At 36.2% G+C, this 23811-nt stretch overlaps 1 protein-coding gene across 5 annotated transcripts in view; it reads left to right on the forward strand.

Annotated features, from left to right (window-relative positions):
- Nucleotides 1–23811, forward strand: part of na (sodium leak channel non-selective protein na) — a 151033-nt gene that overhangs the window by 116869 nt on the left and 10353 nt on the right. For all 5 annotated transcript variants that reach the window (XM_081756863.1, XM_081756858.1, XM_081756860.1 and 2 more), the window contains 3 exons: nt 392–528; nt 7299–7449; nt 21978–22094. In XM_081756863.1, the coding sequence (XP_081612989.1) occupies nt 392–528; nt 7299–7449; nt 21978–22094 (405 nt within the window). The remainder of the gene's footprint in view (nt 1–391; nt 529–7298; nt 7450–21977; nt 22095–23811) is intronic.

Below are 23811 nucleotides of genomic sequence, written 5' to 3' on the forward strand. Positions count from 1 at the left end.
ACTTTATGTAGTTCATTTCTTTGCCACTCCCCAGCGCCATCTCTTGTGTCGTGTATAGCCAGGACTCTAGCAAATCAGTTTACACAGAAATATTTACCTTCTCGTGATAACTACGGCTTTTTTAAGTGCAAACTCGCATCGCTTGGGACTGTACCACAAGTAAGCAATACGTTAAGTACTGTATTATTAAAATTAAAAGCTTGGAAGACAATGGCTACACCGCTCACATCTAGCGTAGAACGTAATTGATTCGATCTCGTGAAGTGAATCTTTTTGGTAGGCAACCTTGTGTCCTTAGATTTTATGCGAGTCCTTTCATTTCCAAACTCATCTAAATAGTAACTGTAGACTTTGCTTTACACTACTTAATAATTTTTTGGTTTCATTTCAGGTAAATTTTATTCTCCGTCTTCTTAAAGGAAGACTTGAGGTAGATCCACAGAAAGATAGACTGCTATACAAACACATGTGTTACGAGCTGGAAAGACTTCATAATGGAGAGGATGTTACTTTTCATGATGTATTGAAGTAAGAGTTTTTTTTATAATTCCATATTTCATATTTGGTCTTATGATAGTGTACGCATAACAGAATTCAGAAAGATCATGTTCCTTGAAATTACAGTAAAACCTGTCAAGTTGGCCACCTGCTCATCTTGGTCTGGTTCGTCTTGAATCTGCATTTTTCCATAAGACATACATTACTTGAGTTGGCTTATAATTTGGCTACCTGTCTATCTTGGAAGTGTTTATCCTATGATGATAATGATAAATTTACCTGCGTATCTTGGCCACGCAAAATACCGTTTTGTTATTTTTCTTAATTCTTTCATATTCCCGTATGAGAGGCAGATGTTCTGTATTTCTGACTAAAGACAAAGAAGCATGGATTCCCACGATTTGTTTTTGGAAATCAATGGCCAGAATACTACCTTGATAAACGGGTGGTGAAGGAAGATGTGAATAAGGAAAAGCACATACAGAAATTCAGAAAATGGTTGTACACTGTTTTGGTAAAACCATTAGCCATATGGGCTTCTTTCATCAGTGGGGAGCTTAAGTAATTCCGGAAAATTCTCAAGGTTAAAACTAACCATCTCAATTGTCAACTATTGGCACCTGACGGCTTGTCGAAAAGTAGCGGAGATTTCGAGATATGAATTCCCTTAAGATTTTCTCAAAACATGTTTTACTCCGAGGGAAACACTTGTAGCTCGTTAACAAGAGGTAGTTAACTACAAAATTAGAATGTGCCAAAAAGAATAAAAGAAATACGTCTAGAATGAACCACCATGAATAAATTTGTAATTCAGTGTACAAGACTAGTTTTCAGGAAGAGAAAGGTATGTACATATATTAAATATATTGTAGTAATTTTCTCTAGTACTTTATATTGTTATGATTACTCTATATACAATAATTAAAAGTAGCTGTCGTTCCATTGCTTATTAAAATTTTACAATCAAGTATTACTAGAAATCCTATTCTAAAAATACACGAATCACACTTATTTTCTTTAAGTTGGCCACTTTTCAATGGAACCAATGGTGGCCAACATAAACAGGTTTCACTGTAGTTTATTTTAAAGCAGTGATGGGCAAACTACGCCCTACTGAAAGCTTGTATCCGATCTGCGACATGATTCCTAATCTTTCGAACGAAAGGATGAGTAGTTTTCTTCGAAAGAGTTGCATTAGAAACAGACTGACTTATGAGAAATTCCAGTCATTAATATGACTTATCATTACAACCATTGTTACTTTTCATCAGTCATTATTGATGGCCCGCCTAAAGTTTTTGTTTGGCCCCCTCCTAAAAAAGTTTGCATATCACTGTTTTATAGGAAGAACGAATAAGCTCTCTTATTTTTGATGGTACAATGCACTTTTTTTATAAATAGGAACTTGAATGATATGTTTTCGTTCATATTTTTATTTTTAAAGGAGCTTGAATGTTTCTTGTTCGTTTTTTGAAGTAACTTGGATAAAATGTTTTCATTCACGTTCTGAAGGAGCTTGATTAAAATGTTTTAGTACATTTTCTTAAGTTCTTTTGTTGAAGTTGAGCTTCCTTTTTAGCGTCTAAGTTATTTGAGACATGGATCTACAGTTTAAAATGGAATCTGAACCTTGGTAATGCGTTCAAGTGTATAAAAGTTCTCTCACCGGTAATCGAACCATGGACCACGCAATAGCCAATAGACCAGCGGGAAGGGCTTCAATTTCTAGCGCACATCAATAAGATGTTTTCGTTCGTTTGGCTGTTGTTTTTCAGTACGTATGTAACTAAATTCATGACTTAAATTTTGATGGTTTCAAACTCCTATTAGAGAATTTGAGACATTGTGACAGTAAAATTTTGGTAAGAAATGCGATATTGTTTCTGCTTATAGCTGAGCTGTGACACAGAAAAATACGACAGAGCTACACTAGTCCTAGGAATCTCAAAGGGGATCTTCAAACTCACTAGATAGTTTTTGTTAACCTACCTCCCTTCCCCTGGGATTACCTGAAACCATTTTATTTGAAGAGCATAACAAATTTAGGTAGCAGCCTATTGTCTGGCCAGAACATGAAAGGTGATTTTATCTCCCATGTTTCCGAATTAAATTATGTGTGTATTTTGTCACCGTGGCCACCGAAGCAACAGTTTTTGATTATTGGTGGGAACTGTGTCTTCTTTTATAAGTCATAGTTATTAACAAAGAATACTATAGGTTTCTGTAAAGAAAAAATAAATAAATATTATGTGTTTTATGTACGAGAGCTCATGTACGATTATATGCAAACAAAATATAAAATAACTCTTTTACCTTTAATTGTATAAAAATATTACTGACAAGATAACATCTTTTACTAATAATGACTTTTCACAATAGATAGAGAGGTGAAAAAAGTGAGAAATTAAATTTTTACATGCTAACACGCAGAAGCATGGGAAATTTGATGTGTGTATGTATGCGTGCTGGATACCAGAAAATTATCTTATAACGATAATGTCAAATTATCAAGCATAATTTGTCGTCTGGCGAAAAGTGCTTCATAAAATGTATAAACTGAAACAGAAGAGTGATTTGTGGTGTTTATTATTATCGTAATATTTCGTTTCTAGGTCAATCGATGACAGTTTACTTTCTTAATGAGATAAAACTTGAAGTTCAGCAATGAATTTTACTTTAATAAAATAGAAACTCAGGATTAAATTAGTGTAATAAAATAAATTCTACTAACTCCACATACGAATTAGAAATATATATATATATATATAAACGATCTAAAAAATATATGGTGCCGAAACCCGGAATGTTCAAAAATTTGTTAACTCAAAAGATATATTTGTCCTCATACCACGCGTTGAGTTTCATTGACTCTACTAATAATTACGGGTCGAAGATTTACAGTAATAATTGTATTGTACTTGTCATTGTAACTTCTTAATTTGTGTATAAAGCGAATCCACATGTAGCTGTACATCACCAATAACATTGTTCGTTCGCTGGATATTTTTCTGAAAAGAGTTTGAAGCATATCCAACTTTATATAGGTTTACATTGAGTAATACTGACGCATATTCATCTAGTTAATGGCCTATCGATTGAAATATACTAGGAAAGTAATCTTTTAACGAATTCTGCACTGTATGAATTAGATTTGGATCTCATTTACTGTGGATAACCCATATGTAAAAATGAAGAGTTGATCTATAGACCGTAAATCTCAATTTACAGCAAGTGCCCTGCTAGCTGTTTGAAGATTGCTTATGATGATAATGGTATTTACACACACACACACACACACAAAAAAAAATGAGAATGCTCCAAGAGTATTGCCAGAACGAACTTTAAAAAAATGGAGAGGGAAGGATAACTATGTTCCTAGATGTAAAATTAAATATTTTTATCCGCTCCTTCTCGTTCTCGCAAAAACTAGCAAAATATCATCTCTCTATGACTTACAGTTCTCGAGATATGGCTGCTTAAATATCTAGAAATTCGAACTTTTTTTGGCCAATATCTGGGGAACGATGGCCAGTTGGGCAGTAAACAGTTTATGAGTGGCCACCGATTACTATTTGATACCAAAATGTTCACCATCCTCTTAGGTATTGATCAACATCAGTACTTCTCTGTGTGACTTACGGTTCCCGAGATTTGGCTCCTTAGATCTCTGAAATCGGAACTATGTTTTGGCCAATATCACGGGAACGGTAAGTCATAGAGATGATATTCGTGTTAATCAACACCTAAGAGGATGGGAAACATTTTGGTACCGATATTAATTGATGGCTACTATCCAGCTGGCAATTGGTCAAATCAGTGGCCAGTTGGACAGTGACCACCGGTTACTATTTGGTACCAAAATATTTACCACCCTCTTAGGTATTGATCAACATCAATATCATCTCTCTACAACTTATGGTTCCCGAGCTAAGGCTCCTTAAATATCTAGAAATTGGCCATTTTTTAGCCAATATCACGGGAACGATAAGTCATAGTGAGATGATATTGGTGTTAATCAATACTTAAGGAGATGGTAAACATTTTGGTACCAATATTAATTGATGGCCACCACTGGCCAAATGGCCATTGACCAAACCAAGGTCAGTTAGACAGTGGCCACCGCTTACTATTTGGTACCAAAATATTTACCATCGTTTTGGAAAATAATCAACACCAATATGATCTCTTTGTGACCTACAGTTCCCGAGATATGGCTCCTTAAATCTCTGGAAATCGGCCATTTTTTGGTCAACATCTCGGGAACAATAAGAGTGACGCGAAAAGTTGAAGAATCACAAATAACAGACAGACAGACACACAGACATAGAGAATTCAGTAACGAACTTTTTAAATTCGTTGAATATGTAATGAGTAGGGATGCGCTATTTCTGGTCTACTGTACAAATTTCGCTAATGAAGTGAAATAATTTCTTGAAGTGTTAAAAGGGAAGATTCTCATTTGTTAAGTATTTTGGCTTTTTAAGGTCTTGATTAAGTTCGAAGTAAATATGTTGTTGTATTCATGTCCTGGTAAGATTACGCACGTGAGACTTATAATATTAATACGTCTGTACGTCCTTTCGTTAATCCAAATCTCTTGAAAAAATCGAATTTTTGCATTATTTTATCGCAGTAGGTATCTAGAACCAATATATCGACCGAGTTTGTTAATGAACTGAATCCGTTAACACATTAACGGCTAACGATGACTTAAGCTTATCCGTTACTCCACACGATAACTTGAAAGAAAGCTATTTTTTAAATTTAATTTTGCAATAGATAGGGAAGCAATCATCTCGGCCCAGTTCGTTAATGGAATCAATCCGTTAATGGATAAGAATATCTTAGTTCACACGATAACTCTTGAACGAAAGCAAATTTTTGAATAATGTTTTTTTCTGCAATAGCTAGTTAGAGCGATTACCAATAACGACTTACTTAATGGAGTCAATCCGTTAACATCTTAACGGGTAACTGTGACTATAACGTCCATCCGTCACTTTGATCGATAAGTCTTAAACGTAGGCGAGTATTTGATTTGTGTTTTTTGTAGTAGATAGCTAGTGATTATGTCAGTCTAATTCGTTAATGGAGTCAATCCGTTAACATCTTAACGGGTAACGGTGACTATGAAAACAATCTGGTACTTTACATGATAACTCTTAACGTATGCGATTTTTTTTTATTTTTTTGCAGTAAATAGCTAGAGTGATTATGTCGGTCTGATTCGTTAATGGAGTCAATCCGTTAACATCTTAACGGGTAACGGTGACTATAAAGACCATCTGATACTTTACATGATAACTCTTAAACGTAGCCAATTTTTGATTTTTTTTTTTTTTTTTTTTTTTGCAGTAGATAGCTAGGGTAATTATGTCGGTAAAATTTGTTAGTGGAGTCAATCCGTTAACATCTTAACGGGTAACGGTGACTATAACGACCATCTGATACTTTACATGATAACTCAAACCTAGGCAGATTTTTGAATTGTTTTCTTGCAATAGATAGCAAGAGCAATTATCTCGTCTGCCCCCGTTAATGGAGTCAATCCGTTAATATATTAACGGGTAACTGATTATAACGTTCATCCGTTACTTTGATCGATAACTCTTAAACGTTGGCAGATTTTCGAATTATGTTTTTGCAATAGATAGCTATAACAATTATCTCGACTGAGTCCGTTAACAGAGTCAGTCCGTTAACATCTTAACGGGTAACGGTGACAATTACGTCCATCCGTTACTTTGATCGATAACTCAAGCTTAGGCGAGTTTTTGATTTCATTTTTTCTCAATACATAGCTAGAGTGATTATGTCGGTCTAATTTGTTAATGGAGTCAATTCGTTAATATCTTAATGCTTAACGGTGACTATATTGTCCATCCGATACTTTACATGATAACTCTTAAATGTAGGCGGATTTTTTATTTCTGTTTTTTTACAATAGATAGCGAGAGCGACTGTTTCGACCGAGTCCGTTAATAGAGTCAGTCCGTTAACATCTTAACGGGTAACAGTGAGTACCGTTCATCCGTTGCTTTGATCGATAAGTCTTAAAGGTAGGCGAGTTTTTTATTTCTGTTTTTCGCAATAGATAGATAGAGTGATTATGTGGGTCTAATTCGTTAATGTAGTCAATGCATTTTAACATCTTAACGGGTAACGGTGACAGTAACGTCCATCCGTTACTTTGATCGATAACTCTTAAACGTAAGCAAATTTTTTAATTGTTTTTGCAATAGATAGCTAGAATGATTATGTTGGTCTGATTCGTTAAGAGTCAATCCGTTAACATCTTAAGGAATAACGCTGACTATAACGACCTAAGTGATACTTTACATGATCGCTCTTAAACGTAGGCAGATTTTTTATTTCTGTTTTTTGCAATAGATAGCTAGAGCAATTATCAGTAACAGCTTCCTTAATGGAGTCAATCCGTCCACATTTTAATGCGTAACAATGACTGTGCTGGTAGCTATCCATATCCCATCTTATACCATTGGAACCAAGATGGTAGAAGTTACACGACTTTCCGTTAGATGACAGCAAACATCCTCTAACAGTTGACATCTACCGGAAGAAATTAAAACTTCTAGTACGTGATCCTTTTTACTATCTATAGAGTAACTGATAACGGTGACATTGATCATTTTTTACTATGGAAACAAAGGTAGTAGAAGTTATATCTTGCCGTTAGATTTCAGCAGACATCCTCCAGCGGTTAATATCTCTCGAACGAAATTCTAGTGCGTGATTGTTTGTACTGTCTACAGAGTTTATTTTGTAATTTTCTTTTTCAGTATGTTGTCCTATAGATCGGTAGACATCCGTAAAGCCTTGCAGTTGGAAGAGCTTTTGGCACGAGAAGAATTCGAATACATTATTGAGGAAGAAGTGGCGAAGCAAACTATTAGGACTTGGCTCGAAGGCTGTCTAAAAAGAATTAGAGCTGTAAGTAGATCAAATTTGTACTTTTTGAAGATTTTTGAAGGTTTAAGAAAATAAATAACATTGTGTATTTCTAGTTGTGTTGAAAACAATTCAGCTGAATTGTAATCTATATATTAAAATGCTAGGTTTATATATTTGTCTCCAAAGAAAAGTTTATGCTTGTCTACAATCCTTTCGAGAATGAGATCTCGAAAACCTTTCACTGCTCAATTCCAAATTTTGTGTAGATTGTCCAGATTTAATTGAATATTTAAAAAAAAACATGGCCGTCATTTCTTTATTACATTTTTTTAGGGGTGCACTAAAAGTGTTGAAATTTAGAAAAAGTAAAGCATCATATCCTACGAGTTATACATTTCAACATTACATATTTGCATACAGGGGTTGCATATCTTGTTTCATGGCCAAATGATGAAAAACGAAGAATAACCATTTCTCCAGTCTAAGATGAATCTTTATTTGGAGTGTTTTGTCCAATGAACACGATATATCACTGACATTATGATTAATTGTGTATGCAATGCATTTGCTTATTTCATACTGCACGCAAGAAGAAAGAAAACACTGATCATACATGAATTAGAGAAACTCCAATCGGAAATAGGCTCAAATCTTGCAAATGGTGCGAAATATTGAAAAAATAGTCGAAAAAATCTCCCCTTTGTGGTAATCCTTGCTGCTTGTCTTTCACTTGTGTCTGTAAAGGAACATGTACAGATGTTGTGAGGATTAACAAGGAGATTTACGCTCATATGTGGATGATGCGCCGGGTAGAGAGCGCAGGTTCAGCTAGTGTAATAATAAAATCTGTGCCTGAATAGCGTAACTCCAGTTTTGCTTCAGCGATATTTTCTGTAGCTAAAGTCTTGCTAACTTCTTCGTGGACATTCTTGAAAGGCGCGTCTGACTACTACTATATTCCGTCCTGCTTTATGTATTCTGAAGTTGAATATGTTGATTTTCTGGGTAAGTAACAGCATTGCAATTAGGCTATTTGTCGCCCGTGGCAAGGCCTCCCTTCCCCCCAGACCAAACAAACCAAAACACTCGTTGACTACACCTGATATTGGCATCACAGAGTAATTTTCCTATTCCATTTTTTCTTCAAATGGTAAAGCTTAATTTCAAAATTGCAATACATAATTCAATATTTATTACAAGATAAAACAGCAAACTATCTAGTATTTGATTGCCAATTAATCTGAGAGTAGCATGCTTGACATATTCTTATAGTCTTAATATAATAACTGCAAATCACAGTGTTTCTTGGAATTATATCGGGATGTGTATATGTGTAGAATGAATTAACAGTCTGTTGCTTTAGAATAGAATATTTAATTATGACAAACAGTCAAGCTGTTGTCTCGAGTATTATACTTGGACATTTTGCAAATTCCTTATATCGATATAAGTTAAATGAAAACACGAAAAGCCGGAACTAAAATTTCACTTTGTGGATTCTTTTGGCTGTAAAGTTTTTTACAATGTGCTCAAAAGATAGCTTTAAAGCTAACTTATGTTCTATGGATATGATTCTAAGGTTGGTGAGTCGTTGTTGTCCTGTTAAGTTTCTGAGGTAATTTTTTATGATGTTTAGTTTACTAAAACTCCTTTCCTTGCCTTAGAGTGAAAATAAATATTTGCCCAGTTTTGCGTCCCCCCATCCGGCGCCCGGGGCACAAGCCCCCTTTGCCTCCCTTAGGTACATCACTGGTAAGTAACAGTGCTAATATACTTGGGTAACTAGAAGAATCAAAAGATTTGAGAGGTAATATAATTATTTGGTAACACTAATTTTTTACAGTGAGTAACTGCCATGTTTTCTTGCGCCATGTGATCCAGATAATTCAAACCAAAAAGACTTAAAACAGGTTGCAATAAATAAATAAATAAATAAATAAAAACTTTCGAAGAAGCTGTCTCAAACAGTTAGTAGTGTTAAGATACTGTGTCTAGCACAAGAAAAGATGTGATTTGAATAATAATAATAATAATAATAATAATAATAATAATAATAATAATAATAATAATAATAATAATAATAATAATAAGTTTTGAACATGTGATATATATATTGAACTGAAATTCTGTGAAAACGACAAACATTATTTATTTGAAATCATGGACAGTGAATTTTCTTTATCAGATCGATGTTAAAATTATATTTTAAATTTCCATTTATTTCAGCACAAATTACAGTTCATTTACATGTTCAAACATGAAGTATAGTGATTACTCCATCAGATATAAATCCTAAATAGAGCAAACATTATATTACGCAGCCATTATTCGTATGTTCGCTCGAGTGTTGACGATGAAACAAGTTATCACTCTCGTAATAGCTTTCACAGGCAACAACACATAAGCCAGATACAAATAGTAGCCTCTTAACAATTGGATACAGATACTTTCAGCATCTCTGGGAAATTAATTAAGACTGAAAAATAATATGCAAAATGAAATTACATATATCAAAGGTTGGTAAACCATGTGCACCTCAAAAGGACTACAACAGGCAACTCTAAGAAATCGCAACCCCAGACACCTGTTGGAAAATCGATGGATGCTTTCCTGTTTGAAAGGAACACTAGAAAGTGGAAGAAAGAAAAAGAACACTACACCAGTTCTAATGGCTGAATAGAATCCTTTAAGGCTAGAGATATGAAATTTGGAATTTTCTTTTAAAATAATTAAACACCTGTTTGATCTAGAACGATGGAAACAAAATAGAGGGTTGGTTGTCTAAGATGCGCTGTACGAGGCGTTCGAATTTCTTGTAATACTTCGAGCTAACAGAAATTTCGTATGAAAGGTGCAGATGAAAGAACACTCTAGTATAACACGTTTGGGCCTTGCTAGTGTGCCTACATTTCTGTAAGATGAGTTTCATTGCCTTGAACTCCTTTAAATCAAAACAATAAACTGCTTCCAAATTTTGTTACCTGACAATACGAGGGAGGATCAGAAACTAACGTTATAAGGCCGATATATTTCTGGAGTTTCGTCTGTTATAGAGGAATGAGAAGTGTACGGTAATTGTAATACATGGAGTTGGCAACTCTGTAGAGTTTTAGCCACCCGCCACCTAAGGCACTAGTTGTAGGTAAACACAAATGGCGATTCGTTTGAAAAACTGGTCTCGCGAAGAAGTCCACTCAGTTATTGGGCGAAACATGTAACCACGGCTGAAATTCAGTAGAAGTTTGGTAGATGTTTACGGAGAGACTCCAGTCTGTCGCTGAATGGTGTCGAAAGTTTGCGGCTGGTAGAGAAAACTTCACTAACAAGGAACGCAGTGGCCAACCATCATGCTGTTGAAGCAGTTTCGCTGGGACATCATCGACCACCCTCTCTATAGCCCGGAGCTCGCTCCAAGCGACTTTCACCTGTCCCCGCACTTGAAGGAGGATCTAGGAGACCGTCGCTTTGCTTCAGACGAGGAGGTGAAAACACTTCGTGACAACGTGGCTGAACACGCAAGGACAGGATTTTTATCAGGAGGAAATCTTCAAACACATCCCACGATGCGAGAAGTGCTTCAATCGATATGGAGAATATGTCGAAATATAGCCTAATCTATAGCCTATGTACCTGTGTACCTATAGCCTATGTACTATCCGTGTGAAATAATATATACACTTTTCATTGCAGGCTTTGTAACCTTACTTTCTGATCACCCTCGTATTTATTCATTAAAAGAAAAAAATGCTTAAGAATTTATTCATAAATACAAACCGAAAACTGTACAGTAAATCTTTAAAATGTTGATTTTTACTATGTATTTGTATGAAGACTTATAAAAAATATATTGGCATCTAAATCGCAATTTCAGTGAGTTCTGTTTTCCTTGTCAGCGTTATCTCTCGTCTCTGGACTTTTGGTGAGCTGGTTGTTGTGTTGGTGGAGAGAGTACTGCCACTGTTGGTAGTTCGTAAAGAGATGGAAGGTACACTGTCGTTCGACGGTAAATGATCAGGCATCAGTTTCTCCATGTATTGACTCAAATGGTGATCGATTTGGCGGAGACATGCGTCTATCATAATCGGATTCGCAGGGAGATCTAACAGTGGCGAGTCACTGCTTTGGATCGTATCATAAATACTGTCAATTCCGTGTGTAAAATTCTTGAGGATTCCTTCATAGAGCGCGAGCGATTCTTTGGCAATGGTCATTTCTAATGCACTTTTTGCTATCCTATTTTTCAAAGTCTTCATACACTCTTGTTCTTTCTGTATTTTTTTTATGTTCGCCTTTTTAACAGTGTCAATGATAAGTTTAATTTTGTGGATTTGCTTGCGTAAATATGCAGCTTCAGATTTTATCACTTGGCTATGAGCAAGAAGAGAAAAAATGGACGCGTTCGAGCATTGTATTACCTTATCTTGTCGTGGATAAATCATATTGTTGTCACCACAGTTCCTCGTGCCGTCGATGATCATGTTTGATTGGTCACCGGTACTCGCTTCGATCATCTTTGATGTTCCTTTGAGGACAACCTCTTGCTGGTGATTGGTGAGCAAATCAAAATTTTGATGTTCTTTGGCGGCAGTTAGACAATCCTCTTCATCAAAATGCTTCTCCGTTTGCTGAGTAATTTCAATGCTGTTGCTTTCTTTGAGTGTAGCGTTTGAGTCACTTGTGCCAATGTTACTTTTATTTAATTGGTTATTTGTAGGAAGATGTTCAACAAATTTATCAATGTCCATAATTTTCTGGAGGATTTCTTGATGAAATTGTGTGAATTTTGTGTTTTTATCGAGATAAGAATCAATAGTTGCCGTTAATGTTTCGTTGGCCTTCAGAATTTCCGTGAATTTCTCGTTTTGTAAAGACATAACTTTTTGTACATTTTGTAATCTGTGTGAAATCTCCAAGCTAGTATTTTGCGTGATATTTGATGTTTTCTTCTCAACATCCTCCCTGAATAATATAAAGTCCTTTTCAGCACACTCAATGATATGCTTAATATTAACAAGCTTTGCTTTCATAGCTTCAATTTCTTTCTTGTATTTTTTGTGCGTGTCCATGAGTAGTACCGCTTCCATCCGTAATTCTGCGTTCTTCCTTTTATGAGCTTGAGCCTTAGCTGCTTTCAGTTCTAAAGCAATTTTATTCTTCTCCTGTATCAGTAGGTCAATCATTTGGTGCTGTTTCTCCACGAGATGGTAGGTTTCTTGCATAGTACGAGAGGACTCTTTGCTTGAAGGCCTCATCACAGCTTTTGAAGATTTCATGTTGAACTGGTTTCCCTTATCTCGGAGCACGTTATACTTATAAATACATGTGTAGCAAGCTAATTTGGTTTTATTTCGGAACTCTGGTTTCTTTTGGAAAATTTGAAGCAACCGAACCCACCAAAACCTTTTGACAAAAGAAGTAAATTATTTTCTATAGTTTCAATTGCTTTATTGTTAATTTATTTGTGAAGAAAAGCAACAATATCAACAATACAATTCGTTAAGATGAACTGATGCATTTTTTTATCAGATTATTAAAAAGATAAGTAGAACATTTATTCCGTTAATTGAACGTTTAAGAGGTTTCCTGTACAGCTTTGACCACTTATTCTGCGGCTGACACTGGGAAACTATATGGAGTGAAAATCAACATCGAAAAATTGAAAGTCATGAAAATTTATCCCGTGGGAACGCACCCTTACGGGCTAGAGTAGAACAAACGAACTTAAAAAGGTCGATCACTTCAAGTATATGTGAAGTATTTTGACGAGAGGTGCTTACTATACCAAAGAGATCAGGCCAAGAATTGCCGTAGCCAAAGAAACACTCAACAAGCAAATATCACTGTTAACGAGCAGACTTAATATTGAACTAAGGAAGAGGTTGGTCAATTGCTATATGTGGAGCATTGGACTTTATGGTTCAGAGACTTCGACATTAAGGAAATTAGAGAGGAAATATTTAGAAAGCTTCGAAATGTGGTGTTGGAGGAAGATAGAGAAGATAAAATGAACACAGAGAGTAACAAATGAAGATGTTTTGAAACGGATAGGAGAGAAGAGAATGCTTCTAGCCAGCATCCCTTCGTAGGAAGGCCAATTGAATTGGACACATCTTACAAAGAAATTGTTTTCTTCACAGCGCCATAGAAGGAAAGATGGAAGGAAAGCGAGGAATAGGAAGAAGAAGAACACAACTGATCGATGATTTGAGAAATAGAAGAAAATATTGAGAGTTAAAAGAGGAAGCTGAAGATCGAGAAACGTGGAAGAAACATTTCCAGGCCTAGAAATTGTTTTCTTCACAGCGCCATAGAAGGAAAGATGGAAGGAAAGCGAGGAATAGGAAGAAGAAGAACACAACTGATCGATGATTTGAAAAAGAAAAGAAAATATTGGGAGTTAAAAGAGGAAGCTGAAGATCGAGAAACATGGAAGAAACATTTCCAGGCCTAGAAATTGTTTTCTTCACAGCGCCATAGAAGGAAAGATGGAAGGAAAGCGAGGAATAGGAAGAAGAAGAACACAACTGATCGATGATTTGAGAAATAGAAGAAAATATTGAGAGTTAAAAGAGGAAGCTGAAGATCGAGAAACGTGGAAGAAACATTTCCAGGCCTAGAAATTGTTTTCTTCACAGCGCCATAGAAGGAAAGATGGAAGGAAAGCGAGGAATAGGAAGAAGAAGAACACAACTGATCGATGATTTGAGAAATAGAAGAAAATATTGAGAGTTAAAAGAGAAAGCTGAAGATCGAGAAACGTGGAAGAAACATTTCCAGGCCTAGAAATTGTTTTCTTCACAGCGCCATAGAAGGAAAGATGGAAGGAAAGCGAGGAATAGGAAGAAGAAGAACACAACTGATCGATGATTTGAAAAAGAAAAGAAAATATTGGGAGTTAAAAGAGGAAGCTGAAGATCGAGAAACATGGAAGAAACATTTCCAGGCCTAGAAATTGTTTTCTTCACAGCGCCATAGAAGGAAAGATGGAAGGAAAGCGAGGAATAGGAAGAAGAAGAACACAACTGATCGATGATTTGAGAAATAGAAGAAAATATTGAGAGTTAAAAGAGAAAGCTGAAGATCGAGAAACGTGGAAGAAACATTTCCAGGCCTAGAAATTGTTTTCTTCACAGCGCCATAGAAGGAAAGATGGAAGGAAAGCGAGGAATAGGAAGAAGAAGAACACAACTGATCGATGATTTGAAAAAGAAAAGAAAATATTGGGAGTTAAAAGAGGAAGCTGAAGATCGAGAAACATGGAAGAAACATTTCCAGGCCTAGAAATTGTTTTCTTCACAGCGCCATAGAAGGAAAGATGGAAGGAAAGCGAGGAATAGGAAGAAGAAGAACACACCTGATCGATTTGAGAAATAGAAGAAAATATTGGGAGTTAAAAGAGGAAGCTGAAGATCGAGAAACGTGGAAGAAACATTTCCAGGCCTAGAAATTGTTTTCTTCACAGCGCCATAGAAGGAAAGATGGAAGGAAAGCGAGGAATAGGAAGAAGAAGAACACAACTGATCGATGATTTGAAAAAGAAAAGAAAATATTGGGAGTTAAAAGAGGAAGCTGAAGATCGAGAAACATGGAAGAAACATTTCCAGGCCTAGAAATTGTTTTCTTCACAGCGCCATAGAAGGAAAGATGGAAGGAAAGCGAGGAATAGGAAGAAGAAGAACACAACTGATCGATGATTTGAAAAAGAAAAGAAAATATTGGGAGTTAAAAGAGGAAGCTGAAGATCGAGAAACATGGAAGAAACATTTCCAGGCCTAGAAATTGTTTTCTTCACAGCGCCATAGAAGGAAAGATGGAAGGAAAGCGAGGAATAGGAAGAAGAAGAACACACCTGATCGATTTGAGAAATAGAAGAAAATATTGGGAGTTAAAAGAGGAAGCTGAAGATCGAGAAACGTGGAAGAAACATTTCCAGGCCTAGAAATTGTTTTCTTCACAGCGCCATAGAAGGAAAGATGGAAGGAAAGCGAGGAATAGGAAGAAGAAGAACACAACTGATCGATGATTTGAGAAATAGAAGAAAATATTGAGAGTTAAAAGAGAAAGCTGAAGATCGAGAAACGTGGATAAAACATTTCCAGGTCCAAACCTAAAATTTAGAAACAAAAAAAAAAAAATCATTAGTCCTAGAACCTGCCAAGAAGCAGAATACTTAACAATAATAATAAAAATTCTGCAGCCTTGTTTACCTTATTAAGTTACTCGCATAAAGGTGGAATCAATGTTTGACAGTTGATTCCTAGACTGCTTGATCGATTTTTGATGGCTTTTTGCTACATATATGGACCATTGCCTAACAAGATTTTATGATGTTACTTTGATTAAAATATAATATCCTAAGGGAGAGGGAGGCTCATAATATATGCGAAAAACATAATATCTCACGAGTTCGTTAGGTTAGGAAGATCAAACTCGATGTATAAATTACTCATTAAAAATAAGGAAATATATGTCCCGACGTTTTTAATAATTTTAGTTTTAAGTGTGTGGAAGAGGGGGAATATCTTCTACAATCTATGTATATAAAATATATTTATTTTGTTTATTTATTTGTCATCAACACAATAGGCATAAGCCCAATTATAGTGTTAGTGTATTACAAAATAAATGTACAATAGTTTTCTTAAACATAGAGTTCAAATTACATATGTCAATTTCTTTGTGTTCGATACAGGCCCGTATCCAGGGTGTCTAGGGGGCCGAGCCCCCCCTAAATTTTTGCTGGCCCACCTAAAATTTCTCGGTAGGCTTGCAAATGAACTATAATATGGGGATGAACTCTAATATGGTTGGATCAGGCCTCCCCCCTAACTTCAGCCCCCCTTTACATTATTCGGCTGGCTACTGGCTTGGTTCCATACATATTTTGTTATAAGAACAACATATTCTCCAGATTGCCAACATAATAATACGTTGGTCTTTTTTGCAATAGAACAGGGCAGAGTTGTCAGCACGAGTTTTAAGTGTCGGTACATGAAAATGTAGTGCCGATATCAGAGCCATACATTTAAACTCATTTTATATTATTCTGTGGAGAAAAATCAGATTTATCACATTTCGCCTTTGTTCAAGTGTAGGGATACCGAAGTTCTCTATTAATGTAAAATAGTTTTCGTAAGATGAGTAAATTTCAGTTCTCTTGTACGCCAACTATTTGATAAATTTAGATTGGACATTTTCCAATTGGTGTCAGTATTGCTGTTGTGATGGGTTCAGATCGCAGGTGTATATTCCAGTTTTTATCGGACATAGGAATAATACATTTTTGTGAGTGTGGTAATCTTATTAAATTCTTTTCCAGTTCTAATAATGAACCCCAACATCTTGAGAAATTCATTAACTGTTTTCTATATGGTTATTAAATGTCAGTTTCGTATCAAATGTCATTCCAAGATCTTTGACTGAATTTAATTTAGTAAAATCTGATTTATTGAATAATTAAACTTTATTTGATTTTTGTTTCTAGTAAACAATAAAATGTTACATTTGTTTTAACATAACTCTGAAACGCCTGGAGGAATTTTAACCAAACTTGGTACATGTATGAACTACAAGCTGGAAAAAGTAACGATGGAAGTAAAACATTCCTAGTATTTACTTAATGGTTTTCGGGGTCGTTGGAATGAAAAGTGACACTCCATATGCCATTTAAGACCATGAATAAATAACCCCAGTGGGGTAAGACATCTAAGGATGGAGATGTGAAGAGATGATATATATAAAAATAATCGAAATCTATCAATATTACCGTGAAATCCGTATTTTTCGTCGCTCAAAAGAGCATTGACACTCTCGATAACATTTAAATCCAAGTTCAGCCCCATTGTCATAAGGGCTGACAAGAAGTGAATATAAACTGTCAAAATTACTGAGATTAGTGTTTTCATGGGATCATTGAAGTGACTTGTGGAACGTAGTTAGTATGCCTTCAACCTGGCTTTTTGTCATATCTACGGGGAAGGATGTTTCAAAATTTTAATCCGAAACGGGAATATCTTATGAATGATTATCATTGCACTTTAATTAAAATAGATATCCAAATAATAAAATGATATAATCATATTTTCTATAAACATAATGTCCCCGTGCGAGGAACAGCCATTTTGTGTAAACACTTTATAAACGCATTTTATACTTTTGATGCAAGATTTGTAAAACTGAAAACCATCTCTGCATAAACTGGCTGTTTATGTATAGATTTTTTCCCGACAATTTCATTATGAAACAACTGCACAGGGTTCTTATAAATCTGGAAATCAGGGAAACGCTGGAAAAGTCAGGGGAGAGGAAATCATATGAAAAAGTCAGGGGAAAGGAAATCATATGAAAAAGTCAGGGGAAAGGAAATCATATGAAAAAGTCAGGGGAAAGGAAACCATATGAAAAAGTCAGGGGAAAGGAAATCATATGAAAAAGTCAAGGGAAAGGAAATCATATGAAAAAGTCAAGGGAAAGGAAATCATATGAAAAAGTCAGGGGAAAGGAAATCATATGAAAAAGTCAGGGGAAAGGAAATCATATGAAAAAGTCAGGGGAAAGGAAATCATATGAAAAAGTCAGGGGAAAGGAAATCATATGAAAAAGTCAGGGGAGAGGAAATCATATGAAAAAGTCAGGAAAGAGGAAATCATATGAAAAAGTCAGGGGAAAGGAAATCATATGAAAAAGGCAAGGGAAAGGAAATCATATGAAAAAGTCAGGGGAAAGGAAATCATATAAAAAAGTCAAGGGAAAGGAAATCATATGAAAAAGTCAGGGGAAAGGAAATCATATGAAAAAGTCAGGGGAAAGGAAATCATATGAAAAAGTCAGGGGAGAGGAAATCATATGAAAAAGTCAGGGGAAAGGAAACCATATGAAAAAGTTAGGGGAAAGGAAATCATATGAAAAAGTCAAGGGAAAGGAAATCATATGAAAAAGTCAGGGGAAAGGAAATCATATGAAAAAGTCAGAGGAAAGGAAATCATATGAAAAAGTCAGGGGAGAGGAAATCATATGAAAAAGTCAGGGGAAAGGAAACCATATGAAAAAGTCAGGGGAAAGGAAATCATATGAAAAAATCAGGGGAGAGGAAATCATATGAAAAAGTCAGGGGAAAGGAAACCATATGAAAAAGTCAGGGGAAAGGAAATCATATGAAAGTCAGGGGAGAGGAAATCATATGAAAAAGTCAGGGGAAAGGAAACCATATGAAAAAGTCAGGGGAGAGGAAATCATATGAAAGTCAGGGGAGAGGAAATCATGAAGAAGTCAGGGGAAAGGAAATCATATGAAAGTCAGGGGAGAGGAAATCATATGAAAAAGTCAGGGGAAAGGAAACCATATGAAAAAGTCAGGGGAAAGGAAACCATATGAAAAAGTCAGGGGAGAGGAAATCATATGAAAGTCAGGGGAGAGGAAATCATGAAGAAGTCAGGGGAAAGGAAATCATATGAAAGTCAGGGGAGAGGAAATCATATGAAAAAGTCAGGGGAAAGGAAATCATATGAAAAAGTTAGGAGAAAAGGTTCAATAAATACAGACTAAAGTATTACATGTCTAGTTCTGATATTCTTGATTAGGCTTGGAATTTATATAACAATCCTCGTATCTATAAACACTATATATATACAGGATAAGTATCAAGGACAAAATTTCAACTTTATTTTGTCCCTTTTTCTTTTGGCATACATGTATTTGATTATCCAAATTCTTACGTGATACAAAAATCACCAAAATAAAACTTCAACATTGATTCAGAGATAAGCATAAAAGATGGACCTGGAAAAATGTTTGCGTTTAATGTCCCACATTTATGGCTGGTAGGCTCAGGGAGATTAAAGCAAGTGAATGAGGATGGAAGAATTCGTCGAATGAGAAAGTGGGAGGAAAGAGGAGTATCCCGAGGAAACCCAGAAGCACGATGTTGTCTGTCACAAACTTCCTTGGCCGAACCAGGGATCCCACGCACCAGAGGTAAGCGCTCTACCACTGAGCCACCGTGCCCCCCGATATGGACCTGGAAATCGAGTGTGTTCGTACAATGTAATGTAGCTGAAGATCCATCAAATAGCGAGTCTAGCAAGATTTCTAGCAATATAGTTTTTCTTTAGTATAGTGTATTATATAAGTGCATCTACAATAAGAAAAACAAGTGTTAGTATGTTACAGGGGCGAACCCAGGACGGTCTTCTGGGGTGGGGGGCGGTGGTTTGTAATACTGCTACTTAGAACTACTTTTAAGAGCTCCAAACTCTGAGATGGGTTTTATTTGTATATATATAAAATAAGAGTTTCCTCTTCTGCGGGGGGGGGGGGGGCGATCGGACAGCCCTTATTCGCAATTTTGGACAGCCCTAGCTCTGAAACTATGCACTTTCCCCTACAGGTCTTTATGAACTTTTCTGTTATTTTGGTGTAAGGAATCACCTCTTACAGTTTGTCGGTAAAGTTCATTAATATATATATATATATATATATATATATATATATATATATATATATATATATATATATATATATATGAAAATGATTATGTGACTTCGCACCGCTTGAACCACTGGACCAATCTCGATCAAATTTTCAACATAGATGAGATTTGAGCCTGGGAGTGTTTTTATCATTTCACTTTGACAGTGCAACTCATGGGAGACAGAAGGGTTAGATATGTAAAAATGGCCGATATTAGTGTCGATTCTAGTTTTCGGGGTCGCTGAGATGAACAGTGACTTTTCCGATGCCATTTAAATCAAATGTCAGCCCGCAACTTGGGGGAAGGGAAGGGGAGGTGTATATACGAGGGAGGATCAAATGAAAACCTTAAAAGTGCAATAAATATTAGAATGTAACAATGAAAAGGAAATCGTACCTCTTATTTTTCAACGTAGTCCCCTTGACGTTCAATGCAAGTATTCCACCGTTTCGGAAGTGCATGGATACCTCGGTGGAAGAATTCTTTTGATTGAGATTGTAGCCACTCGTGCACCACATTTTTCACCTCTTCATCACTATTGAAATGTTTGCCGCCCATCGCTTCTTTGAGTGGTCCAAACAAATGAAAGTCACTGGAAGTAAGGTCTGGCGAATAGGGTGGATGAATGAGACACTCAAATTTGATGTCATCGATAGTCTTAACGGTTAAACGGGCAGTATGCCGTCGGGCTTTGTCATGCTGTAGGAGTACTCCTGAGCACAAAAGTCCTCTCCGTTTACGCCTGATTGCAGGGCGAAGTTGATTTTTCAGCATGTTTGAATACGAGGCACTGATTACTGTCACTCCTTTTTCCATGTACTGTTCCAAAATTATTCCATTAGAATCTCAGAAGAGAGCGAGCATGATCTTTCCAGGTAATGGTTGATTGCGGAATTTTTTTTTTTTTTTGGTGTCGGCGAAGAGCTATGCCACCATTCCTTGCTTGCTTTCTGGTTGATGATAGTGAACCCAGGTCTCATCTCCTGTAACAATCCTGTCCAGAAATGCATCACTCTCGGTGCTGAAACGACGCAAAAGTTCTTCACAGGCGTCGACGCGATGATCTTTCAATTCACCAGTCAATTGACGTGGAACCCATCTTGCTGATACCTTATTGAAATTCAGAACATTATGCACAATGTATTGAGCTGAACCAAAGCTAACCTTCATTATTGTTGCGATTTCTTTCAGGATAATACGCCTGTTGTCCTTTACAAGCTGTTCCACTAGCGCAATGTTGTCGTCGGTCACTACGCGGTGAGCCTGTCCCGGTCGAGAAGCATCCTCCACAGATGTTAAGCGACTTTTAAACTTCCTACACCACTCGTATACTTGCTGCAGGGGCAAACACGAATCACCATACTTTGCTGCCATCCTGCGATGAATTTCAATTGGTATCACACCTTCACTACTCAGAAACCGGATCACCGAACGCTGTTCTAATGCGGTGCATGCGGAGAGTGGGGCGGTCATCTTGAAACTGCACCTGTGCTGGCGCTTGTTTGACTAGACTCTTCTGCCACCTACTGAAGAAAGAGAATACTGTTAGAAACAATATTGCCAACTTTCAAAGCAATAGCACAACATTTGGAATTTATAATAAACTTTTAAGGTTTTCATTTTATCCTCCCTCGTATAAAAATGATCGAAAGTGACCAATATTAGTATCGAATCCATAGTCTTCGGGGTCACTGAGACGAACAGTGATACTTCCGATGCCGTGTAAATCTAAATTCAGCCCACAATAGTAATGTTTAATTTTTACTGTCATTTTTACCAAATACCGTACATGACATAAGGAGTTGTGCATTTAAAGTTTTTATTTGAACCCAGCGAAGCTAGTAATAAATATGTCAATCCTTTACTCTGTGTGATATCGCCATACTTCTGCAAAAATATCATTTGGAGAACTGTAAAATAATAATAATGAAAATCACTCAATCTGTCATTATTTCTAGTTTTCAAAAAAAAAAAAATTACTGTATTTTGGCTCATATTTCATATCGTCATATCCAATCACATTTATGTATGATTTATGAATACAATAGCTTACATTTGGAGTATCATGCAGTAATTCATTTTGATGTTTTATTTGCAGAAACAACAAAATAGTTTGCTTGCTGGCTTACGAGCAACAAATGAGGCCGCTGTTCAAGATTCGCAAGAAGATAAAGCAAAGGATACCGCAGCTGACCGTGATGCAGAGGAAGTAAAGGTAATATTGAGATACAGTTCAAATAGAAAGAAGGAGTTGATTGAGTTGATTTTGAGTCTAACGTCCCTTTCAGCAGCGAGGCTATATGAGACGGGACCTACTGATTAACGTGGAATCCGAACCACATGAGCTCCCACCGGGAATCGAACCCGAGTCTCCCACGCCAAAGGCAAATAGAAAGGAGTTCTGCAGGGCAGTTCAAAATGAACAATAGAAAAAGCAGGATTACCTATGACTGCTGTAAGGGGTTTATTGTGGAAATATAAGGCAGCTCAGTGGTAGAACGTTCACCTCTGGTGCATGGGGTCCTTGGTTTGAACCCACCTCGCACCAAGTGAGCTTTAAGGTAGACAAACATCGTGTGTATGGTTTTTCTCGGGGTTTTCCCGTTTCCTCCCATTGTATTCATTTCTCATCATCACCGTCTCCTTTAGCCTAGCCGGTATAAGCGTGGGACGTAAAACTTAAAAGATTTAATTTAATTTCAGATATAAGGCAATTCAAAATGAATGGTACAAAAAGAAGAGTTACTTATGACTGTTGTAGCGAATTTACGTGGAAATAGAGCAGTTCAAAATGAGTGGTACAAACAGAAAAGTTCTCCGTGACTGCTGTATTGATTTTATTGTGGAAATGCCGATATAACGTGAAAACTAAACTCTCCAATTGTTTTTTTTCCGGACACTTATATTCAAGCACAAAAGTTCGATTGTATTGCCCCTTAATGTGAGCGTTAGTTCGTTGGGGGCCAATGGAAAGTGAATAATAAATAAATAAAGTCCTTTTTGTAACGCGGCAAACACCCTTTTTTAAACGATAAGCAAGCATTTGCCACACCTGTGTTTACTTGTGATTTTTCCCTTGCACAAATAACCTGTTGCATCAAACTGTTTTTACTATCGCCTTGGTGAAAGGAGGTCACACAAGCTTGTTTACATCTCTTGTTCACGTTAGTCTTAAATTAGTTTCCCAATCATCTCCCTCACCTGGAAGTATATACATGCTTGGCCAACCTTTTCTTGAGCTTGGGAAGGACTCAAGTAGGAAGGTTGGTAACAACGTGTTTGGTCGCGTCCGAACTATCCAAAAAAAATAAGTATTAGCAGAAAATGTCGATTTTACTTTTTTTTTTTTTTTTTAAACCTGAATGCAAAGTTTGTCGCGAGGGATAGTTCACTACACAAGCATAATTGTAATTATGTACGTTCCGCGACCTATTCTCGCGTATATGTTCAAAACTAAAAACAACAACAAACAAAATTCGAGGAAAGCAACAAAATAGAAACTCCGGAACTGAGTTATAGACTGTTCATATTTGACAAGAAGCAACAGTAATAATCTTACATGCACTGGACACTACATCATAAATTCTGATATTAAAGTACACCTGAGCTGAAATGGACAATAAGCATTAAACGTGAATATCACAAAGTAACATTCTCAATCAGTGGTATCAAATACACAACAACATCAAAAATAGTACTTTAAATTACAACTTTTCCTTGTGAAATTTCCTATCTAGCTAAACAACATCGGTAAAAGTGAAATTATTCGCAGAAGATAATTATATGCATGCAGTTTGGTTCGATGGTGGCCTCGTATTCGTAAGCTTACGTTATTTTTTTTTTTTTTTTAATTCGACGTTCGCAGTTACTGGAAGGCGAAGTATTCCAGTATAAGTCACAATTCAAAAACTACGATCACTTTCATATTATTC

This window comes from Thermobia domestica, chromosome 4 (genome assembly GCF_964235325.1).
Source record: "Thermobia domestica chromosome 4, izTheDome1.hap1.1, whole genome shotgun sequence".
Taxonomy (NCBI): Eukaryota; Metazoa; Arthropoda; class Insecta; order Zygentoma; family Lepismatidae; genus Thermobia; species Thermobia domestica.